General features: G+C 40.4%; 1 protein-coding gene across 4 annotated transcripts in view; it reads left to right on the top strand.

Annotated features, from left to right (window-relative positions):
- Positions 1-23,039, top strand: part of kcnab2a (potassium voltage-gated channel, shaker-related subfamily, beta member 2 a) — an 86,018-nt gene that overhangs the window by 59,129 nt on the left and 3,850 nt on the right. For all 4 annotated transcript variants that reach the window (XM_034218985.1, XM_034218983.1, XM_034218984.1 and 1 more), the window contains 12 exons: positions 10,886-10,929; positions 11,208-11,245; positions 11,531-11,610; positions 14,417-14,461; positions 15,342-15,386; positions 15,579-15,622; positions 16,472-16,558; positions 18,022-18,107; positions 18,258-18,378; positions 18,527-18,621; positions 20,292-20,412; positions 22,096-22,184. In XM_034218985.1, coding sequence (XP_034074876.1) covers positions 10,886-10,929; positions 11,208-11,245; positions 11,531-11,610; positions 14,417-14,461; positions 15,342-15,386; positions 15,579-15,622; positions 16,472-16,558; positions 18,022-18,107; positions 18,258-18,378; positions 18,527-18,621; positions 20,292-20,412; positions 22,096-22,184 — 895 coding nt within the window. The remainder of the gene's footprint in view (positions 1-10,885; positions 10,930-11,207; positions 11,246-11,530; positions 11,611-14,416; positions 14,462-15,341; positions 15,387-15,578; positions 15,623-16,471; positions 16,559-18,021; positions 18,108-18,257; positions 18,379-18,526; positions 18,622-20,291; positions 20,413-22,095; positions 22,185-23,039) is intronic.

Raw genomic sequence — 23,039 nt, 5'->3', positions numbered from 1 at the left:
ACACTGCAGGATTTTTCTCCCCACTGATCAAGTAAAGTAAGAATAATCAATTATTCTTGGCTCAGGATACAATACAGAGAAGACTATCCCAATTGCAATTGCACAGCAGTTTGTTCTCTCTTACTGCCAAACCGTACCAATTTATGATAGATGACACTAAGTCATTAATTACCCTCCCCAAAATCCCCTCAAAAACAACATCTCAAGAGGAGAGATTTGTAGTTTTGTCTGATTTGCACTTAAGTGTTGAGACTTGTATGTGTATGTGATTAAAATGATGTTAGTAGCCATTCATATCTTATCTGTTCAATGCAGGAGTAACAAACACGCACTGTAAACAAAGTACAATAAGCTGAATGTGGTCAGCTTTAAAGGGGAAACTAATTAGTATTTTACTAGGTAAGTCTCTTAGGTGCAAGAATACTGTCATCATCATAGCACGCCTATTGTGTTTGTTTACCTTATGCTGATAACCCCTTCATTTGTAATCTTTTATAATTGGGTTTATAGTGATCTAATCACTGCAACTCCTTATAGCTGAAATATTAAAATCAGATATATTTCCAAGCAGTGACTCAAAAGCTTAGTTATAACTATTATAATAATCCTTGTCATATACTGTACACGATTTGTCCCCGTCATCTTGTTAGTATAGTAACATGAAGCTGCATTGACTATTTATCACACGCCTTCAATCATTGCAGATTACTGTTCTATTGTAGTATTTACACTTCTTTTGCTTTCATTACATAGTGCATAAAAGGGTTGATATTTTAGTTATGGTGGACTTTTTATGTGTAGGAACCCCAAGGGATAGGAAGACTAATGACTTTTTTTTAAATCTACTATAGCAGTGGTTCCCAACCTGGGGGGTGCTCCCCCCCAAGGGGGGGTGCCATAGATCTCAGGGGGGGGGGCACCAGGCCTCAGATGATTTGAGGCCAAATATCATATTTAGACTTTTTTTTTTTTTTTACATATAATTGTAACGCAATACATGATTGTCACTAAAAGCCTTGTCTCTACACTACAATAAAAAATAATTGATTAATTAATTTTAATAAAAATTCAAGTTTAGTATTAAAGGCATAAAAAGACAGAAATGTATAATTCTTTCTTTAATAGAAATGTTTCTTCTGCCCGTAAAGTGTCCAAACCGGGCTTGTCTGGATAAGCGCATTTTTAAAACATAGTGATTGTCCATGCCGGTTTCAGTTGGATTATTTGTCACAGTTGCTCCGATCAGATCGGTCTCCTCCATTTTGTAGATTATTTACGACTTTTGAATCCACATAAACACAACAGCAAAATCCGGCTTACTTTGAGCATGTGTTTTAAACAGTTTAATCCCTTTGTGAATTGTTTCCACCTGCGCCGTCCTTTAATTTCTTCATACAGCGGGAATCCAAATTAATTAATCCTGAGTCCAATAACTATCAAAGTCACTCCAATAGTGCTCCTTAATTACACTTTCATCCTCCTTTAACAAAATACTTCACATTCATCCAGTAGCTGTAGCATTTTTGAGACTTTTAAACTTTAATTACCGCTATTGCGCCTCTTGGGGGGGGGCGCATCTTCCAACAGGAGTCATTTGGGGGGGCTCTTGGGAAAAAGGTTGGGAACCCCTGCACTATAGCATACCATATTCAACATTTAGGGTAAGGTTTTTGCATGATAGCTTTTATAACACAATCGCTTCTATTTCTGTGTTGCTTTACTCTGATCATATCAGCTTTTACACAGACGAATAAGGAGCATATTATTAAGTGAAATATCTTTAAATGCATAGTGAGGCACTGAGGATAGAGGAGTGCATGGCACAGTAGCAGGGGACACAGTCTGTAGGCAGCATTGGTGTGCTACAGTACTTTATGATCTCCAGAGAGCTGTTCAATTGTGCAATGCTTCTGTCAGGAATGATTTCTCTCCATATTGTCCCACCTGTCACTTAACTGCTCAGACAATAGTTTGGAAAGAAATATTACAAACTCTAACTTAAATACTGATATGCTATACTGTAGCACCATTGCAACCATTGAAGCACACACATTTGTAGTATGTTTTATTTATACTCTTTTCAGTCTATTTTTTAAATAGTGGCTTGATTCTGTTTAAAACACAGAGTAGTAGAGTGTTACAGTGGCAGGCTGCCCTTATAACATTTAGCCATTTACATTTGTTTACAGTATTGCCTGTTGATATTGAAATACATCTTTTATACTTGAATAATAGTTTTCAAGCAGCAAAATAACAAAAAATGCAAGCGGATGTTGTGCCAATAAAAGTCAAATTGTTTTTGGGGGGGTGAATAAATATACGGACGCTGACTGAGAAATTAGGAAGAGGCGTTGATTTGAGTGAAGCCATTACCCATCCTCAGTACTGTTGTCTAAGGAAACAGCAAAATCCTTTGCATCTGATTTGCTAGAGGCAGCTCGCCATGCTGGCGCACTGTCATTATTGAGGCTAATGATATTGAATGAGTAAAATCATCTTCAGCTCAGGGGGCCAGCGGCTGTTTGTGTTCTTCGCTTCCGCAGTGTTGTCCGAAGTACATAACAGGCTCTCTGTTTGTGAACCCAGCTTGCATCTGATGTAAACTGAAAGTAGTGCATGTCTAAATGCAGCGTAAGGCTCAGAGATGCATGCACCGAGGCTACAACATTATGTTTTGTTGTTTTTAAAGAGAAGTGGATGAAAGGGACCGAAGGACAGATATAAAGGAAAAAAGAAAGGAATGGAGAGTGCTAAAGTTAATGCTGTGGTAGGCACTCAGCCCAGGAGGAAGTGCAGTAGGCTGGAGTGATCTGTGCTCATGTCACTGCGTATCTTTCAAACTACATCTCGGAGTTAAGCTTGCAAACCTTTTACCATGGCCATGCATTTATCTTTTCATCCTTGAGCACAAGGATTCTTTTTCTCCATCAAATTCAGATTTCAGTTCTTCATTTTCCACTTTGACAGCTGAAGAGGTTAGCGGTTTTATAACTGTTCCCCATAAGAATACTGTTAAAGCTTATCCACCCAGCAACTTTCCACGATTATCCACTAATGGCGGTGGGAAATTCAGATCAGCTTAATTTGCATACATTTCTCTCAGTTTCCTTGAATGGCATCCTTGAGCTTAAATCCAGTTTTTCAGTCAACATCTCTAAACCAGGGTGCAGGTTAGCTTGGAAGTGACCTCGCTGTCAAGGAAACATATTTTTAAGGTAAACGACAGGGCTGCTTCACCGGGCTGCCTCACCGCAGACTGAGCCGTTCTGCAATGTGACACCGGGCCTGCATGACATGACTGGTTAAAATCATCAAGCTTGAATAAGAGCCTGCACCTCCTCCAAGGAGTGATTACATGGCTTCATTCAGGACTGAATTAATGATGCACACCAAATGGCTTATGATTATGTAAAGCAGTCTTGCTCAGGGAATGGAAAAATATCTGTGGGATTGGGAACGCAGTTCAGGTAGGGTGTCAATCCCGTAAAGCCTTTGCTTTTCAAAGTCCGATTATCAGCTCTTCTCTCAAGCAGCCAAACCCAGGCAAGGGTCTTGACTAAATGAGTCACCTTTACTTTTAGAGCCACTTTTATTGCTCAGGCGTCGCAAACAAAATCCTGCAAAGTAATGCTGAGGTGAATACGTTTTGATATGCATCACTTTTTGGTTGCACTGCCATTTTTATGCAATGTGCAGACTAAACCTATGAGCATATAATAAACTGCTGTGGAAAACACTTTGATTTAGTTTTTTTGTCAACGTATTGTTCTCTTTCTCACTTTCAACCCTTCAACACTTCTGCTGTGTTGCACTCAGTATCGTTTACTGCAGTGGTCATGTAAATCAGAGCTGACTCACCTCCTCTCCTGGTGTAAATCCACAAGTTACTCGCCTTAGCCCAGACTCAGGAGGATTCCTAACATCTCTGGAGGTCCACTTCTAGTGTAAAGTTGACAGTGAATCACAGCCACAGTAAATAGCTACTGGCAGTGTTGTGTAAGCGGATGGCATTTAAATCCCTCCACTGTTTTGTGTGAAGCTGCATTGTGTCAATATAAATCACAGAGATATGACGCTACTTATAAGACTGTCTTAACAGTTCGGTTTTATTTAGCGCACCTTAAAGTGACTTGATGTAACAGATGGCAGAATTTATTAAGACTGAAATAGGTGGAGCAATTTTACACGTTAATGTGAAATCTTTAGCTTTTACACATTATTTACCATGTGCCCTTATTGTGTTATTAGAAGTATTATTGTATTATAATTGCAGAAGGGAAATGTAACTGTTCGTAGTTAACTATGGGCTTATCGTTGTCCTTGCACAGGCATTTTTAAGGAAGATAAAGCGGAGCATCCTTTTTCCCCCAATATTTTATAACAAGAATGCAAAAGCATGCACGGCTCAGTGTTTTGGTGACAAAAGCTGTGGGTGTGAGATTTAGGGCGTCATAAGTGTGGGTGCATGCTGGGACGTTTTCCTGCATTCTGAGGGCTCTTCGTCAGGGAGCCAGATTTCCACAGCCTGCACTCCCCCTTGAAATATGAATCATAAATAGGCCGTGATAGTTGAACAGAACACGCATGCTGGAGTACACTTTGGCCACTCTGATGTAAATACCAAGACTCATCCACTGCACAGATTTCAGGCCTACAGTAGCCACTAGTATCTTAAATGGGCATACAAAAAAAAATGACCATCTGTCTGCTCTGGGCGTTTGGAGAGAAATTGCCAAACGTTGGGATGGTTGATGCAGGCTTGTGTTTCACCGTATGTGCTGAGGTTTTGTCTGTGTTGGTGTATAAGAAAGTGAGTGTGGTAGGGGGGTGTCGTGGGATATTTTGGTGCTTATAAGCGTGTCTGTATGTGAGAGACACACTTGTGTTATGGTTGAAGGAGAACATTAATACAGCTGTTGTTTCTTTACCTCACTGATATAGTTTAATTGGAGCCAGTGTGTGTGTCTGTCTTACCACTCATTTCTCTCTGCTTTAGGAATAGCCTAGATGTATTCATTTAGCTGTGCACTGCCCAAGAGACAAGTCTTTTCTCACTAATGTCAGTTTATACTGTATGTAAGAATGTAACTTAACTTAGTCCAAAGATCACAAAATATTTCAAAAAGAATGTGTTGAAAAGCAGTGTGTGAAGGTATTATATTTATTAAGCTGATATAGTTGCCTGTGATTCTGCCAACACTAAGCACATGGGTTTAAATGTACAAATCAACAGACTTGTTTGCACAATGACCTTTGTATTTAGCTTTTCTTTCTGCATGAGAAGCATTTGAACTGTATGTTATGTAATGTTGGATGGAGGAAAAGCACACAGCGAGGCTTGTACTGCAGCAGGAGGCCAGAGCTTTAGCTTACTTCAGAAAATAATAGAGTGCAGGGCAGCAGGAGAAAATCCCATTCACCCTGCAGCTTCATGCTTAGTCATGTGTATTATGAATATTTAACCTCAACATTTTTTTAATCAGGCAGATGGCACCAGGCAGTTTGCTCTAAATCAATACAGTGGCCAACATAGTCTCTTACATGCCAGTTAGAGCTAATTAGTACAGTTGAGATTTTTATGATGATTACATCTAATTAGCTTATTTGTGATTAGGGCTGCAACAAACTGTATCTTCAAGAGTCTTGATTTAGACATTAGTGTACAATTATAGAAGACAAAATACAAAATTATTCAAATGTACCATGCTGGAAGAGTATTTTTCCATTTTAAAATCAAAAACTGCCAAAAAAACAATGAATGGATTATCAAATATGTGCTGATTCATTCGCCAAACAATAAATCAAGTCATTGTTGCCGCTCCTTTGTTCTGCCTTCTTTTGAAGTTTATTTGTTTGATAAAAAGAAAGCCACCAATTTTAGATTTTATAATGCATTTTATCTGTACATATTTTCGGTGAATATACTCTTATCACTATGCTTTGGCTACAATAGTCCATTTGAAATCATGTCAGGATGTTTGAGCACAGCTCAGTGGAAACGTTATAAGAACCATTGCTGAGACTCCAAATCCCCCAGGTTATAGTTTCTCCCTGAATCCTCTCTAGCAAAGAGCAGAAGATGTTTCCATCCCTGTGGGCACGGTCAGATTTATCCACAGCAACAGCCCCTGAAAACATCTGAGTTAGAAGAAAAACAAACTGAGCCTCAGGAAAACCCTCTGAGACGACAATCTGTTCATTCAGTTAAACAAATAAACAGCCATTGACAACTGTCTTGAAGTGCTTCAATACTTACAAATCAAATAACCTTTGCCTGCTGTCATATATAGTGATGCAAGCAAATACCATTATACACGCTATCACTGAGCGTGGGTTCCCATAAAGGCTTCAATGGGACAAAACAGGCCATTGAGTCACTTCATGTGAGAAACAAATGGGCGCAGGGTTCCTCAGACTAAGAAATGATCATCTTTAAAACAGGAAATAAACACTTAAACTAGTGTAGAGGTGGAACTTGGATCAGAAATCTAGTTAATATATGTTTGGGTGATAATTCAGGGTCAGAGGCTGGTTTGGACTTTTTTGGTGCCTTGACATTTGACTGTAAAAAATCCAAGTGTTAAGTTGTCACTTAGGGTTTCCATGCAACCAGCGTAGACATCAGGGTTTTTTATATATACAGTCTATGGGTATAACATATGTATTAGTTCTCTTTAGAGGCGCTTGAGGACCGATTTTCTGAATCTATTTTAAACTGTTTCCTCCTGTTTTCAGTCTTTATACTGAGCTAAACTAAATGTCTCTTTCTCCAAGTCTTTGCAAGAAAAGTGATTAGCACAGGTCCGACAATTCAAGACAACTGGCTAACTTAAAAACAGTCTTTATCCATTAACCTCCATTCAAAACCCATCTTGGGCTTAATCTAAAACAAGTAAAATCTTGTGTTACTAAAAAAAACATATATTCTATTTACAGGTATATAGAGTTTTTGCAATCCTTTTTATTTTGTATTTTTGTATTTTATTATATATATGTTGGATTGTTGGAGCAGCTCAGGTCATAAGATGTCCATTGCCATTTCTACACCGTAACTTTGTGCTTATGTCAATAAAACCTTTGAATCTTGAAAAGAACAGGTCATCTAGCTGCCAACAAGTGTGCAGAGCCTCATGGTAGAAGGTTATTTTAGATTTAGAAATATTTAATCCTGTTTCATAACAATTGGGTATAATGACGATAGTTGGCATGAATTATTTTAGATTTAGACAAACTCTTCCTTTACAGTCCATGTGCACGAGCAGCTTTTGTTACATCAACCTGAATGGAGGAAACCTGCAGCCAACAGGAGCTTGTGACATTCTGTCTGAGCGTTTTTCTGAATTTGAAGCCGCGTGTTAGGTAGTATTAATAGTTGCCCAGTAAACATATCTCTCAACACGTTCCTCTTTACAGCACTGTGACCTTGTTTCCTCATTCATCACCCTGTCCTGTCCCGTCTCTCCTGTCCACATTGAATTCAAACCCTCTCTCCCACCCACTCTTCCGACTCCATACTTGCAGTCCTGTCTAAAACATTTCTCGCACTTCTTTTAAATTGGAAATAAATGGTGTATATCTGCTCCTATGCGAATATCTATACCTTAATCAACCATCGTTTTAAAACATTATTGGCGTGATGACGGGTATACTATAAAATGTATTTGGTGTGGCCTTCCAGGTGGCCATATCTTTTTGTAAAGTTAGAGTTCAATGTTGTGTCACAATAGCTTGAAGCTGCTCTGACCTTCATCTCTGTTTATATGTCAGTGTTGACATTAACACAATTCAATACACTGTTTGTCAGTAGTATTTGTCAAACAATGGCATCAAATAGTTCTTGCTAATTCATTGTCTTTGAATGGATATTCCTTTCATCCCAAGGTTAGGGAAGTTTGGGTGCTAAATGGACATGGTACAGTTATTTAGTAACTCTTGGCAAGACTATAGACAATACATATTTTATTTATTTTTACTTCAAAGACAATAACCCAATAATCTACTATCCAGTAATCAATTATCTATGACTAGAAGGACCTGACCTCTGATATGTCCTGCCTCATGTTGACCTTAATGAAAGAAACCACTTTACTATTTCCACAGGTCATCAATGGCCATCAGTGGCGGGCAAAGTCAGAGCAGAGTGGAATGATTAACTTAGACCAGCAGGATTCATTGTGTCAAGCTGAAGTGAAATGTGGCCTGTGTGCAAACAAGCCCTAAATATATCAAGACAAAGCCACCCATAATCAATACACTAACATGAGGTTATCTAGTATTCCAAAGTAAACAACTGGACTAGACATGTTCTATGGTCATTTCATGTCTCATCAGGCTTTGTCCCTGCGGCTGCATTGGTGTTGCTGTCCTGCGTTGTGCCTGTCTCCTTCATTATCATTGGGGGTGTGAGAGGGATGACTTCACTGTTGTGGTCCATGTCTGCTGAGGCTAAGCGGGAACCTGACCCCCGCCTGCTTCTGCCTGGCAAAGGGTCATTGCAGCAATGCACAATGCACTATTCAAGGCCAGTCTAGTAAAATATTGATCGAAACAATGTGCTGACAAAAGGGACATTCTACAATGAGAACAATGGTAAGGGCAGAGCTCTGATATCCTGCTTACCTATATTTAGGTGTAGTGCTTTAATGCAATGGTACTGTGTGTGCAGTGTTCATAAAGAATGCTTATGCAACCCTTACACATTCACACAGCTGAAAATGCTGCAACACCAGAAGCATGTGTGTATAGTTGGGATTAGTTTATCTAGTTAGACAGGTTTAATATGCATCACTTTTTGTGAACATGCTAGTGCACCATGTATTAACATTAAGAAACACTCATTTACTCAAACACATCAGATGTGTAAATCTGAAGCAGTGTAAGGCTTGGAAGACACTCAGACTTACTCTACACTAAAGACTGCACTGAAGCTGCATTTTGGGCCTCTACCCCAGCCTCCACCTGTATGCTCGGGGGTAGACGTTATTAAATCATCACTCCTTAATATTCTCTGTAAATATATCTGCGAGGGGGCTAAAGCCCATTCGCCAAACTCTAACTAGATTACTCTATATGCTGCTGTTAATAAGCATTTCAAATGTGAGTTGTCTGACTGAACTGTTTGTGACATTAAGCGACACTGCCCCCCCCCAGGGGTTATTTCACTCATGCAATAAAGAGGCAGTTGATTGTAGATCTGCTCCAGTTGTTAGCCAGAGGGGACTTGTGTTAACCTTGTCACCGCAGTGAGTGCACGTGCTCCCACTGGATTCTCTTATCCTCCTCTCATCTCCCTAATGACTTTGTTTGCTTAGAAGTGAGCAGGGTCCTATACAAGACGTCATCGTGCCCTCGGATTCAAACTGTAACACGATTACAGACCTCACTGACCAGATCGCATCCTTTTAATGTGATGCTTTGTTGGGAGTAGGTTTGACCCAAATGCATTACTTTCAAAATAAACAAACCTGATTTCAGTATTTCTTCAGTATCACGATATCTCTGAGGGTTGATTTTGCTGTGATTTGAAAATTGAGTCAGGAAAAAAACCGACTCTACTAGCATCCATGGTGGTTCAGTGAAGTAAGAGTGGAACTGATGATGCTGGATGATGAGGTGAACATTTAACTGGATTAGCTCTAAATCAAAAAGAAGGTATACAGAAATACATCAAAAAGAGTCTTAACGCATTGTGAGATCCCTTTTTGGTTACACTACAACAAGAATGTAGTCCACTTAGCCTACTAACAGATGGAGATTTGCATATCTATTTTAAAAAGGTTTAGTCAGATTTGTTGGACTCGGTGTTCAGACCACGTTGAATGAAATGTTTTGTATATCACAGCAGCAATTCAGCAATCTTACCATTCCTTCACAAAACACCCACACACACACACTTACACACTCACAAGCACAGTCATATAACACACACATGTTCACACACACTTCACCACCCATTTTTTATTTCAACTTTACTTCTATACAGGCGGTCTTATAAAAAAGTATTAGATATCCTCCCACACGCTCACTTTAACTCCTTCACATGTTACATCATCTCTTATGCCGCATTTCTTTTATCTCTTTACGCTTCCAGCTAATCTATCAAAGAAAGATGACCAGAAGTAGTTCACTTCCTTTATACATTTAATCATTTCTTAGATCTGTGATATCTGATGAAACGGAACACTTAAGGTCTGAATATCAATCCAAGAGTTAAACAAAAAATAAAACAACAAATTCAAACGGATCAGTTTTTTAGAGTTGCCGTTCGACTAGGATCCATATATAACTTTGGAAAGTTTCAAAGCTTGCACAAAAGAGTCAAAGCCCAAACCAAAGCTGTGATTGTCAGCAGAGGGGTCTGTCTGCACGGTGATAGGCTCAGAGACGCCAGCTTAAGGAGCAAGTTGTTGTGAGCAGTCAAGCTTCCTCTTTGCTGCGGGGGATTTTAGTCAGATGGCGGCTGAGGGATCCTGGTGTGCTGTGAGAAATTTCACTGAATGTCATGGTGGTCCCGTTTAATACTCACTTCCTCTCTCCCGCTTTCCTCTGACATTTCACTGCACACATACACGCATATTATCATTGTCAGAAGACCACCTTACACATCCAACATACATGTGGCAGTACTGCAGAAGATGCAGGCTGCCTTCAAATCCATACCACCCCTGTTTTTCTTTACAAGCTTGCAGTAAAAAGTGTTCCTCACATAACAGAAGAGTGATATTTATTTGTATTCATATATGTATCTATCAATATCTCAGTTTTAAAGTGAGGTCTAAAGTCCTACTCTCATCATGGTCATAGCCACTGCTGGAGTGCAAAATATCACAAATCACTGCCACCTCCTTGCTGCATAATGTGAATGTAATTCTCTCTGTTTTGACAGAAACCTTGGGAAGTCGGGCCTGCGGGTGTCCTGCCTTGGATTAGGTAAGAGTCTTTTTGGATGTTGACACACACTGAGAAGCTTGCTGCATAACCAAATACTTCAACAGATTTGTGAGGGGCATTCATTCATGAACGTTTTTTATCTTTAAATGGGGAGAACAATTAGACCATTCAGTGGAGAGTTCTAGTGTCTTTGCAGAAATGGCTGGTTTCTTCTGCACTATTTGCAGAGAATATAGTATTACTGTTCACTTGCTCTTCTGTGTGTACATGTGATTATTTACTTACACTCTGACCCGCCTCCCTGTCGACCTCTGTAGGAACATGGGTGACATTCGGCGGACAGATAACGGATGAGGTGAGAGCAGATGGATTTTGTCATCCTCAATCAGTCAAAGCTGGAATGGAAACCCTCCACATGATCCGGCATATCCTTCGTTGCTCGAGAAGCCTATTTTCACTTATAGTTGAAACATACTGCCATAGCGAGTCAATAGCCAGAGGATAAACACATGTTATAGGAAGGCAAAGCTTTTCAGCCTTCTTTTAGTCTTTAAAGGAAACGTAATAATTCAAATCTTCTTACACCTGATATTGGTGGTATCTCACCCCATCCTTTCCTTCTCCCCTGATCTCTCAACAGATGGCAGAGCAGCTACTGACTCTGGCCTATGAAAATGGCATCAATCTGTTTGACACAGCGGAGGTATACGCTGCTGGGAAGTAAGTATATCCTGTCCCACAGTTCACATAGCAACAACATGTACTGGACTGCAAATATACTGATGTGAGCATCCATACAAATGACTCTCTGTAAACATTAGCATGAGCTGAAGGCACAAGACCAAAAATCGTTGTTGATGAGCTGGTACTACTGTAGGTTGTGCAGAGAAGAAAAAAAGCAAGATCAGAAAATTAATAATTGATTTTCCACCTAGTATTAAGGTTTATTTTCATCAACACTACAGTATGTCGTTGTTGCCTTCATGACGGTTCAGACATTCATAGTCTCTGTCTCTATTTACAGGACAGCCACTGTTGATATGTTTAACCTCAGAAAGCCGCCTTGCACTGCCTTATTGCTATAGTGATGGTTTATATTCCAACATGGATTAATCTGGCTTTGTAGTAATTTGGGTGCTTTGAAATAATCTAAGGGATTATCCTTTGCAAACAGTATCTCTGATTAACAGCAGCAAGTCATATTTTAATCCTTCCAAGAATAGCCTAGTTTTGCTGTTATGTTTGGGTAGACGCATCAGAGTGTCTCACAAAAGTAAATTAAAAGAAAACAAAAAGACAATCATGCAGTAAGTCTTAGCGATGTTCTCACCAAATGCTCCAGCAGCTGCTGTCTGCTAAATGTCACCAGTACATGCTTTATTGTTCGGGGGGGGGGGGGGGCTTTCAACAACATGTTTGCCTTGGTGTTTTAGGAGGTGGCTCAGAAAAACTTTGACACAAAAGTTTTACCGCCTGTGACTTTGATCATCGCGCGTCAATAACACAAACCACAGTTTGACAGACAGGACAAATCCGTTAGACACGTGCAAATGTTTGTGATACCATGTCACATAGCTCCATATGTGTTGCACAGGTGTTAATCCTGAAAGCTTCCACTGCGCTGAGTAGCTTATATTACACACAAACCCAGGAGTAAAACAAATCACACAATTTACACTTCAGAATGAAAAAAAAAAGCTTTCATGTGAAGTCCTTGGTGCGACTGTGATTCCTTTATCAGTAAGACTTAGAGAACGTGAAGTGGTGCTGGTGGTGGCTGTGCAGTCAGCAGCTGTAATGTTGGTTATGTGTCGCGAGCGTGGACAGATAAACAAGGTCTGTAAGCTGTGCTCACACTTCTCCTTTGGCTGATGACGTTTGTTCTGGCTTGGCCCAACAAAACAGAGAAACTGTCACAAAATAAACATTCAGCACATACACATGTTTATATATTGATTGGGATTCTAAACCAGCGTATCAGTCCCAATATGCAGTATGTTGTGTTTCTCGGAAATATAAATAAAATATGTAATTGCATAAACAAACATGTTTTGCGTGTCCCGCTGAGCTGCTGTTATCAGCAAACACATATGGCGTGAAAGCATTTAAAGTATGCGACTAATTGGCAGAACAGAATTTCCTTCTTCATTTCTTTTAAGGCTTAGACATTTCGACTACAGTAGATGCACATTAATTGCATGATATTGTGTGAAACCACTGACAAATTGGAAGCATAATTCCATAGAAATCTGAAAGTAATAAAGTATATTGTAAACGCATGAATAATGCAGCATTGTGTCATTGGCTTCTGCCTTCAGTCATAACATCAATTCGACGCTGGAATAAATAGCTAATTAATAGATGAGTACAGAAAGTCAACCTGCTTAAGGCGCACTGTACCTTATGTTTCGGCTCAAATTACTCACATTTCAGGAGGCCAACGCACTGTGTGGGTGTTTGCCAGCAAAACACACACACACGTGCACACACTCACACACACAATATTGCTCTCAGGTGAACGCTTGAGTGCTTGTTGGTTAAAACATTTTTTGGTCCCAGCTAACAGGGTCTGAAACAGCTGGTAATTGTTCAGCACCTACTGTTCTACCTTCCAAGTACTCCTATTTGATTAAATAAATAAAAAACACACATGCAATGTTTTACTACTATAGCACATATATTAACAATTTTATAATTTCCCCTTCAAACTTTTTTTGCCCTCATTCTAAACTTCAAATGAACTATTAGAGCTAACTGTCTTTGTATCTATCTCCAGGGCAACTTGCCCGCTAACCAGACCAGGGTTGCAACTTACAATTAATGAATGTATTGTTTAGTAAACTATTGTGAAATGCTCATCACTGTTTCTGAGCAAGGCAGAGGGGTTTGGGATGGCTGACACTAGAGAATATTTGGAAGATCTGCTTAAAAAATATGAAAATATTACCTATTAATTAAAATAGGTGGCAGGAGAATCTGATTACTAGAACCACCACCTATACTGTCTCTGCACAGACACACTCCCACTGGCAGGAGCACTAACAGATCATAGGTGAAATACATTGTAGTCTTTCCACACTTCTAACAACAAAAACATTTATTTGAAAACTGCAGCTGGCTTTATTAATCAGTGCATCCAAATTGAACCCTCCTAAGGAGAACCGAAATACATTTTATGAGACTGTGCTTAAGGGGGTGTCTTGTTATTGGTCGTAGTTAGAGGACTGGAAGGACTGACAGGTTTCAGCCCAGCCCTGATAGGCCACATGTTGATATTAATGTCACTCATTAGCACCCTGTGGCTGCTAATGAGTGACATACTGGTGGCCCCACAGCACAGCTAGTCAAACACACACTTGTACGCACGCACAGACACACACACCCACACCCTTTATGCATTATACAGTATGTTTGCAAAGTTGGACTGCTGTCTTTGATTTAAAATCATCCCTCATGCAGTCAGGATTAAACGCTCTTATCATTTGAAAACTATCTGTATTCAATCTTCTCTCTGTCTGCTTCACAGGGCAGAGGTGGTGCTCGGAAACATCATAAAAAAGAAAGGATGGAGGTATGAGACACACTCATATTGAGTCTTTTTTTCATTTTTCCAGCCAGCCTCCCTAATCTCATACCTTCCACTTCCTTGCACATATTGGGAGGCTGTGTTTTGCAAATTGAAACTGTAAGGTAAGAAGATGAAAGATTAATGCGGGCAGCCTTGCCATGCCCACTCTCCTGTGTCCCCCCCTCAAAGCTGAATAATGGATGAACTTTTAGTGCCTTGTCCTCTACCTTTTCAGTCCTGGGTTGACATTTGTATAGAGCCCTGTGAAGTTATATACCTACCAACACTCATTAGTTGCCAAGTTCTGGCACAATCGCATTTATTGTGGGAGGTGTGTGACACTGATAGAATAGAAAGAAATGCATGATTGCCTAAAGGAGGCGTCAGAGCTTTTCATCTTAGCTGTTTAATACATGTAATATAAGGTGGGCTGCATTGTCCTGCTTGGCTAAATAACAAAGCTAATGTTAGCTAAGCAAGCTAGGTTCGATTAAGTAACATAATGATGCTTACCCACTCTATTCAGTAAAAAATACTACAGGGCAAAGACACATTTTCAATATTATCATGATGTGTAATCTTATTAAATGTATTTGTTGCTAATACATGTATATAAATACAGTTGGTTCAATTAGATGTTTTCACAGTCAAATTAAATATGTATTACAGGGGGAATCAACCTGTTTGACTTGTTATTAAAAACAAATATGCAAATGTTAATAAGAGAGTGTATGTTGTAGTACATGTATAGTTTGTTTGGTTTATGTTTTTTACTGTGGTATCTAATAGGGAGGAATTACGTTGGATTGGATAAGGCGTATGCTATCATTCTCAGTGTGTGCCAGTTGTTGTAACAGATGTGCTCTCTTTTTTGCTTTTTCAGACGTTCAACTTTTGTGATAACAACAAAAATCTTCTGGGGTGGAAAGTAAGTTTCTTTGACTCAAATGTGAAACGATCCTCCTGTATTATCTTTGTTCTGGTTGATGCTCTTGGTAATGGGATCATGTTTCATCCAAACTAATCTGTTTTCAGGTTCTTTTGCTTATATTATGTCATCGCAGAGGGGGCAGGTCCAGTCATATTGAAAGTTATTGTTTGTATTTCTTTTTTTCTTTAGAGCGGAGACTGAAAGAGGTTTATCTCGAAAACACATTATAGAAGGTAAGTAGCAGCGCCACAGGTTGTTGTGTTAAATGCTGACACTGCAACAACAAAAAACTTCTTAATTTGATATTTTTGGCTTAACCCTCCTATTGTCTTTGTTTTGTTTTAACCACATTAACACAAAAACCATTAACCATCACCAAATATCATTGAACATCCTTTCAAACTGTAAATATTGTATCAGACTACTGGTATACATGAACAACTGCAGTAAATATACAAAGAATAGACACTGAACATGTATTGCTGTGCCAGGTGTGATCCATGTGGGGGGATGGGCACATACGAGTGGGAAATGTGTCAAATTGTTCTGTGTGTGTTTGTGTTCACATGGGGGGAATGGGCACATAAGGGGGGGAACACATCTAGAGTATGTGTGGGTGTGGGTGTGTGTGTTTTATCTGATCCGGATGGTTACTAATTCCTTTTCTTTATGGCGGTCATTTTTGACCGGGAACACCATGGGTGTTACAAAGTTGACTAAATCATCCAAAATGCAATAAAAGTGGTGGTCAGCAATTTCATATGTTCAAATGTCTACTGTGAAGGATATCATAAAGCCTTAATGCAATCGAATGTAAAACAAAAAAGTTATGATTGATGAAAGTAGTAAATCGGTCAGATTTGACCCGAAGACAACAGGAGGGTTAAGGGGATAAAGGCTACTTTTATAACAATTTACACACTCCGGGGGTCCCAACAAAACGTTTTCATACCACTAATGATTAAAGAAACACCTCCTTTATTTGTTTATCAGTATATTGGTTTAATTTTGTATGAAGAACATAATAATGTGGCACAGCAGAGGTTCAATACCACTTTACTAACAATGTTGCTTATTTCCAGGTTTAAAAGCCTCTCTAGAAAGACTGCAGCTAGAATATGTGGATGTGGTTTTTGCAAACAGACCGGACCCTAATACACCTATGGAAGGTAATGTTTCTATTGTCTCTACTTTATCCTTAATGGTTTTGAATCATCACATGTTTTGTTTCCATTCCCGCAAACATGTTTCCTTAATTTTGTAATATGCACATTCAAATAAATCCCCTCTTTTCTGTCTCTATGACTACTGCAATGCAAAGACTCACAAACCTCTTGTAACTGAAATATCTATTTTTAAATGCTGCATGTTGTCCTGGTGCATCCTCCTCCACAGTCAGAATGAGTGTAGATACTGATGCTGCATACCTTTAAATGGCAGAGTGCTAACTGTGTGTGGGCTCAGCTGGTCACACAGGATGCATTTGCTCCTGAGTCAGAGTTCCCCCTTCGGGTTACAGAGATCGGTCAGAGGTCGCCTTCCTGCCTCCGCTTTGATGCTTCACTGGCCTCGACTCTTTCGCAATACTTCAGTGTCTGATTAGTCAGAAATAGTTGGTGTTGTTTGACTTAAAAGTCAAGGCAATTATTTTGCTCATCTGCCCTTTAAAGATTGCCCACAATTTGCTTTGACAGCTTTGCATCCATTTCTTTAAAACCACAGTTGTTGGACCATCTGGTGAGTTTTATTCTGGCAGAAGCTAAAGGGTAGTGTGTACGGGGTGAAGAAGTGGTGACCTGCTGTTCTGTCAGTTTACAGAGAAACCCTCTGAAGCCAAGCGCCCACTAGATGAAAGCAGGCTGATTGGGTTGTCAGATAGACTTTTAGAAACACTGCATCAGCAAGGTGAACAGATGGATGGGTGGAGGGTTATTTGGGGACTTCATTATTACATTCTGGTGCTCCTGATGTTCTCTGGGAATCTCTTCTTGTTATCATACATGCTTCGTGTTTTTTCTTGATACTCTAACCGATAAGAAGACGGAAATTAAAGTCAGGTTATGTGATGTTTCATGTGCTGTCTCACAAGCTCAGATTTGGCTGTAAAATGAAATTCCTATCTGATGTCCTCAAATAAAATATAGTGTGAGTGAAAGGAAAAACATCAGAATATTTGAAACATTCATTCAGCACAAAACTTCACAAACTTCATGAACACGCCCTGTCAATGAACCATCTTACCATCATAGTCCTCATTATTTCACTGGGCTCCTCTTCTGTAGCCCTGTAGCATGATGCAGACAACAAATATCTTTCTACAATAATGCCATTCAAGTGTGCTGTGTTATGAATAGCTGTCATCCTCATCTGAATAAATTGCTCACCATTCTGATTAACATAATCGGTCTCCTATTTCTCTCCTGAATGGCCTAGCTCATTTGGATTGCAAATGATATCAAATACACACATTATAATATTACAGAACAAGTGGCTCAGATAGACATGCAGGACATTGTCTGATTCATATGTTTGAGAAGAAGAGCAGGGAAAATGCATTTCTACAAACACAACAGTGCGACTCTGATGGTGCATTGATGGTGTTGTTTACATGTTTGTGTGTTTTTACTTACAGAAACGGTTCGAGCAATGACCCATGTGATAAACCAGGGCATGGCCATGTACTGGGGAACCTCCCGCTGGAGCCCGATGGAGATAATGGTGAGACTTGGTGTGAACAAAGATCCAATATAATCAGGGATACTCGGGGCAGATTATAATTCCAAACATACCCTGACCTTGCTGTATCCTACCTGTTCCTGATGTTCAATCTTTATAGTATAGGAGCTTAATTGTTCCTTTTTCCTTTAGGAAGCGTATTCGGTGGCGCGACAATTCAACCAGATACCTCCCATCTGTGAGCAGGCTGAGTACCATATGTTCCAGAGAGAGAAGGTGGAGGTGCAGCTACCTGAGCTCTTCCATAAGATAGGTGAGCAGGAGTAGACTTTGGCTGAGGTCTTCCAGATGTTAGGTGACACAAATTGTACAAAAATAATGCAGAGTCTTATATGCCAATTTGCACAGAAATGGTTTCAGAGAGTCCTAGTGTCTTGACGATCACATGTCTGTCTTCTCAGGGGTGGGGGCCATGACGTGGTCGCCTCTGGCCTGTGGGATCATCTCAGGGAAATATGACGGCAGGGTGCCTCCCTACTCACGGGCCTCTCTGAAGGTAGACAAATGTCGCTGGATGTTTTTTTGTGTTTTTCCCGCTCGGATCATCTCTGGTGTCACTGTTCTGCCTCTCCCCCTGTTCTGTTTGCTTATTGTGTGTGTTGTGTCTTTCAGGTTCTGTAACTCTGTGCTCTCTCTCATGTCTCTGTGTTTTCAGTGCCATGGTTGACGCCATGCACTCTGCATCTCTCCCGAGCAGTGCTGTTCATCACCGCTTGCATGCACAATACATGAGATAAACACACAACATGTATGACACAACAGGTCCATCATGTTTGAAGTAGTTTGTTTTCAATCTGAGACTACGTATGCAAGCATTTGTTTTTTATCTAGAATTGAATAATTGAATGGCTTGATGTATCATGAAGCAATTCCTGTTATTCCAAGCAACTCCTATTTATTTAGACTTTTCAAGCACAAAGGAACCTTACAATTACCTCATTCACACCAACGGTGTTTCGGGGCCAGTTCGGAGCTGGAGCTTGAAAAGCACCGGGTTTTCCTCTTCACACCGCAGCGGAGCAGCCTCTTAGCTCCGGAATCCGGTTAGTTTCAAGCACCAAAAAATTGTCCGGCCAGAGCAAAAGCACCGCATACGTCACGCTTACGTCGAGACGGGGGCAACTCCTGAACAACAACAAGAAGCCCGCGTTGTATCCAGCTTGTACACAACGATGGAGAAACTTAACAAGCAGCAGTGGTCCACTGAAGAGACCAGCTACCTACTGGGAATCTGGTCTTCCGAAGAGGTACCGAGGAAGCTGGAGCACAATCGGCCATTGTTGTTGTTGTCGGTGTCAGCTGTGAGGGGTTTCCACGCGGTTTGGCTTTATGAAGCAGGCACGCAAACGGTTACGTCATGACGCAAACGATGACGCAATGACGCAATGACGCAGCACCAGTCGGACTCTGGGCGGTTTGAAAAGAGCCTCCGCTAAACCGAAGAACCGGTTCGGAACCTGAAAAGCTCTAGCAAGGAGCTTGAACTGGAGTTGCGTTGGTGTGAATGAGTTAATAGAGAAGAGAACCGGTTCTAATGATTTCATTCAGTTTACACAAACCGAGCAGAACATTTTACTTTATAGTGACACATTTTGCTTTAGAAATACAAAAACTAAAAACTACATTTTGAGATCTAGAATTTAAAAAGTAGAGTAATTCTTGAGTCAGAGACAACTTCTTCTCCAAGCAAAAATGTTGTGTATCTGTAGTTTGTGTGTCAGTGACTGTCGAGTAGAGGTAGTAGTTCTCCGTGTTGGTGTTGTGTAGTACTTTTGGTGACTTGTGTGGAATGTGCATTTTCCTGTCTGGTTCAGTGTTGTGGTTTTTGGTATTTTGGCTCTTTGATTATTCTAAGTGGTTAATCATATTCTAATAATGGCATAATGGTATAATTTCTGACCCTTGTTTCTCTTTTTGGATATAATACTGTTTTGACTCATTGGATTGAATTTTTAGTAAATAACAGTATTAGTCAGTTACATTTTTTACTCTAATACTTTGTAATTTTAAGTAATCATAGCTCTAGGTGTGTTTCCCTGACTGAGGCTTAGATAGCATGAGACAGAGTCACATGTTTAAAAACAGGCCCTGGTGACACAGGAGCTGCAGGCCAGCGGTGTGTGAGCAGGGCTGTGTTTTTGAGCAGGTGTGCTGTGTTTTCAACAGGGTTACCAGTGGTTGAAGGACAAGATCTTGAGCGAGGAGGGCCGGCGTCAGCAGGCGAAGTTGAAAGAGCTGCAGGCAATCGCGGAGCGGCTGGGCTGCACTCTGCCCCAACTCGCCATCGGTACGCAGATACACTCTGCCGCTCTCTCTCTTTCTGTCTGTCTGTCCGTCCCTCTGCCTCGGGCGGGCCGAGGTCAACACCTCTCTGGCAGATGTCTGGTTTGTTTGTTTGTTGCTGTGTTGTCACGTATATGTGTGTGTGTGACGAAACAGCTTTAAAAGCGTTTTTTTTAAAACAGGCGTAAATGAGAAAAAGTGAATATGAAGGAAATTAAGAACGAGCACATTAAAAGGTAACTCAACTTAAATTCATCTTTAAATGTCTGTCTGCCAGCGACACATTTCCACAATTAATTCAGTATCTTACTAAACAAGAATCCCTCTCCCTTGATTGCATAAGACAGTAATGTAAATGTCAACATAAGCAATGCCAACATGTTTTGTTTCTTTGTTTCTTTTTGGTTTTGTTTTGTTTGTCTACCCTCCCTCCCAAATGTAAAGCGTCTTTGGGTTCAAGAAAAGCGCTATAGAAATATAATTTATTATTATGTTTACAGTATACATTTGCAGATCTGTGGTGTTAACAAGTGTTTAACAGTCTACAGTGTCAGCATTAAAATAACAACCCAGACATAAATCCAGCCAGTGGCCGATATGGATTCACTGCCCGGCAGGAAAATGAGAATGTGCAAACCCTCGAAGACGTCGACTCCTTGGAGGGCTGTTAAAGCGCCAGGCCAGCGTCTCAGGAAAGTCAATCTGGGACTTCCTCTCCTATCTCTGCACAGATCACGGCAGATTTTTCACCCTCGCAGTAATGCAGTGTCATAGATTAGGTTACACAGGCCATTAGCAGTCACCCTCATCTCCCCAACCAGCATAAATCCTTCCAGCGCTCCTGAAGGCACCACAGGAGATGCATGCCCATCATGTCGTCCTCTAGATCACTGTGGCACTCCAGTATTAATAAAACTATGTAACAATGATGGACTCCTTCCTGCCTCGGCTTCATACTGAGGCCTGGTGCTGCTGGATCAGGAGAATCAGGTGGTAATTAGTTACCATTAGTACTAGATGTTGTGAGATGTTATCTGAGACCTGAGGGAAGTTCAGGGCTCGATCTCCAAATGTCATCTTTGGCCAGATTTCCACGCTGGTTGAGGATTTGCGTAGAATTATAATTCCACTATTTCTACAGCTAAATTCTTCATCTTTTTTTCCTGTAATCTTCTTACAAGCCTATTTTTCGGAGCTGTCGTTTTGCTTAATACAGATCCCAATAATAATCACACCAAACACAGAGGAGGTTTTTGTGTCAGTTCTCCCTGAGAGATCACAATATGGCGTGTATACTATACAAAATATAAACAGTATATATAATAGGAAGTTAGCTTCCTTTCAACCATCTTAAACAATAAAATGCTGCTATCACATGTTAATCCATAATAATAAAATATTATATTGTGCATCAGAACATTTGGTTGATAGCACGTTTGCCACGATTTTCTTGTAGTGGAGGGGTGTGTTTTTCTACTGTGATATGTAAAGGCTGTGTATGCTGTGTGATGTGAGTGCAGAGTTTGCTGACAGTTTTATACGATATTTAATTTGCCAACAGGAAGCCTTTTATGTTCCTTTAAACTGGTGTATGTTGTGTGAATATGATTGTGTGACGCTGTGGGAGAGTGTGTTTTGTACAAAGTGGTGGTTTTGGATGTCATTGCTGTTTACTGGTCCCCTGCAGCGTGGTGCCTACGGAATGAGGGGGTGAGCTGCGTCCTTTTAGGGGCGTCCAGCACCGAACAGCTGATGGAGAACATAGGAGCGATACAGGTGAGGCTACACACACAAGTGAGATGGTAAACATGTTTGTTTTCTGCAAATCAGCTGCTGAGTTTGTGGAAAAACGTGACCTGACCCGTTTCATAAGGCCCTATTCGTGACTTACAGTCTGCAGCAGCAGCTTCCTCTCCCGGGTACGGCTCGGCCTCCTGGGCTGTGTGCTGCTGCACGCTTGGGTGCTCTACTGTACCGAGTTAATAAGGTCAGCCGAGTATCATTTTCCAGGGGGATTGGAGGCGAGCTTACGGCCACTTCTTCCTCTCCTGATAAAATGCACTCTTTTAATAGGTTTTTCAGACCGGTGGGGCTTTACATCTTGTCCTCACATTATGTCTGGCCTGCAGCCAAAAGCATTCTTACGCTTTTATATTCTGGTGCTTTGTATATGCTTGTGTGTGTGTGTGTGTGTGTGTGTGTGTGTGTGTGTGTGTGTGTGTGTGTGTGTGTGTGTGTGTGTGTGTGTGTGTGTGTGTGTGTGTGTGTGTGTGTGTGTGTGTGTGTGTGTGTGTGTGTGTGTGTCCTGGATGTGTTCGCACTATAGGTTGTCTCTCCATCAGCACATTTGATATTTCGCTTTTGAAATGCTGTGCTCACATTTCCCCAGGGCTCTGCAGTTTCCTTTTAACAGGGTATTTTTCCTCAAACACGCTGAAATTGTAACACAGTCCATGTTTAATCAAATACAAATACAATGCCTTTATTGAAACTTGTTTTATTATTGGCTACACTATAGCTAGGAAACAAAGGATTTTCAACAACGGATTTTTTTCGTTTAATTAGATCAATGAGAAATTAAACTATACATCTATTTAAAATGTATTCATGTAAATTAACTTACACTAAAAT

This window comes from Gymnodraco acuticeps, unplaced genomic scaffold (assembly GCF_902827175.1).
Source record: "Gymnodraco acuticeps unplaced genomic scaffold, fGymAcu1.1, whole genome shotgun sequence".
Classification (NCBI taxonomy): domain Eukaryota; kingdom Metazoa; phylum Chordata; class Actinopteri; order Perciformes; family Bathydraconidae; genus Gymnodraco; species Gymnodraco acuticeps.
The sequence above is the reverse complement of the archived record's forward strand: the minus strand, read 5'-3'. Positions and strand labels throughout refer to the sequence as shown.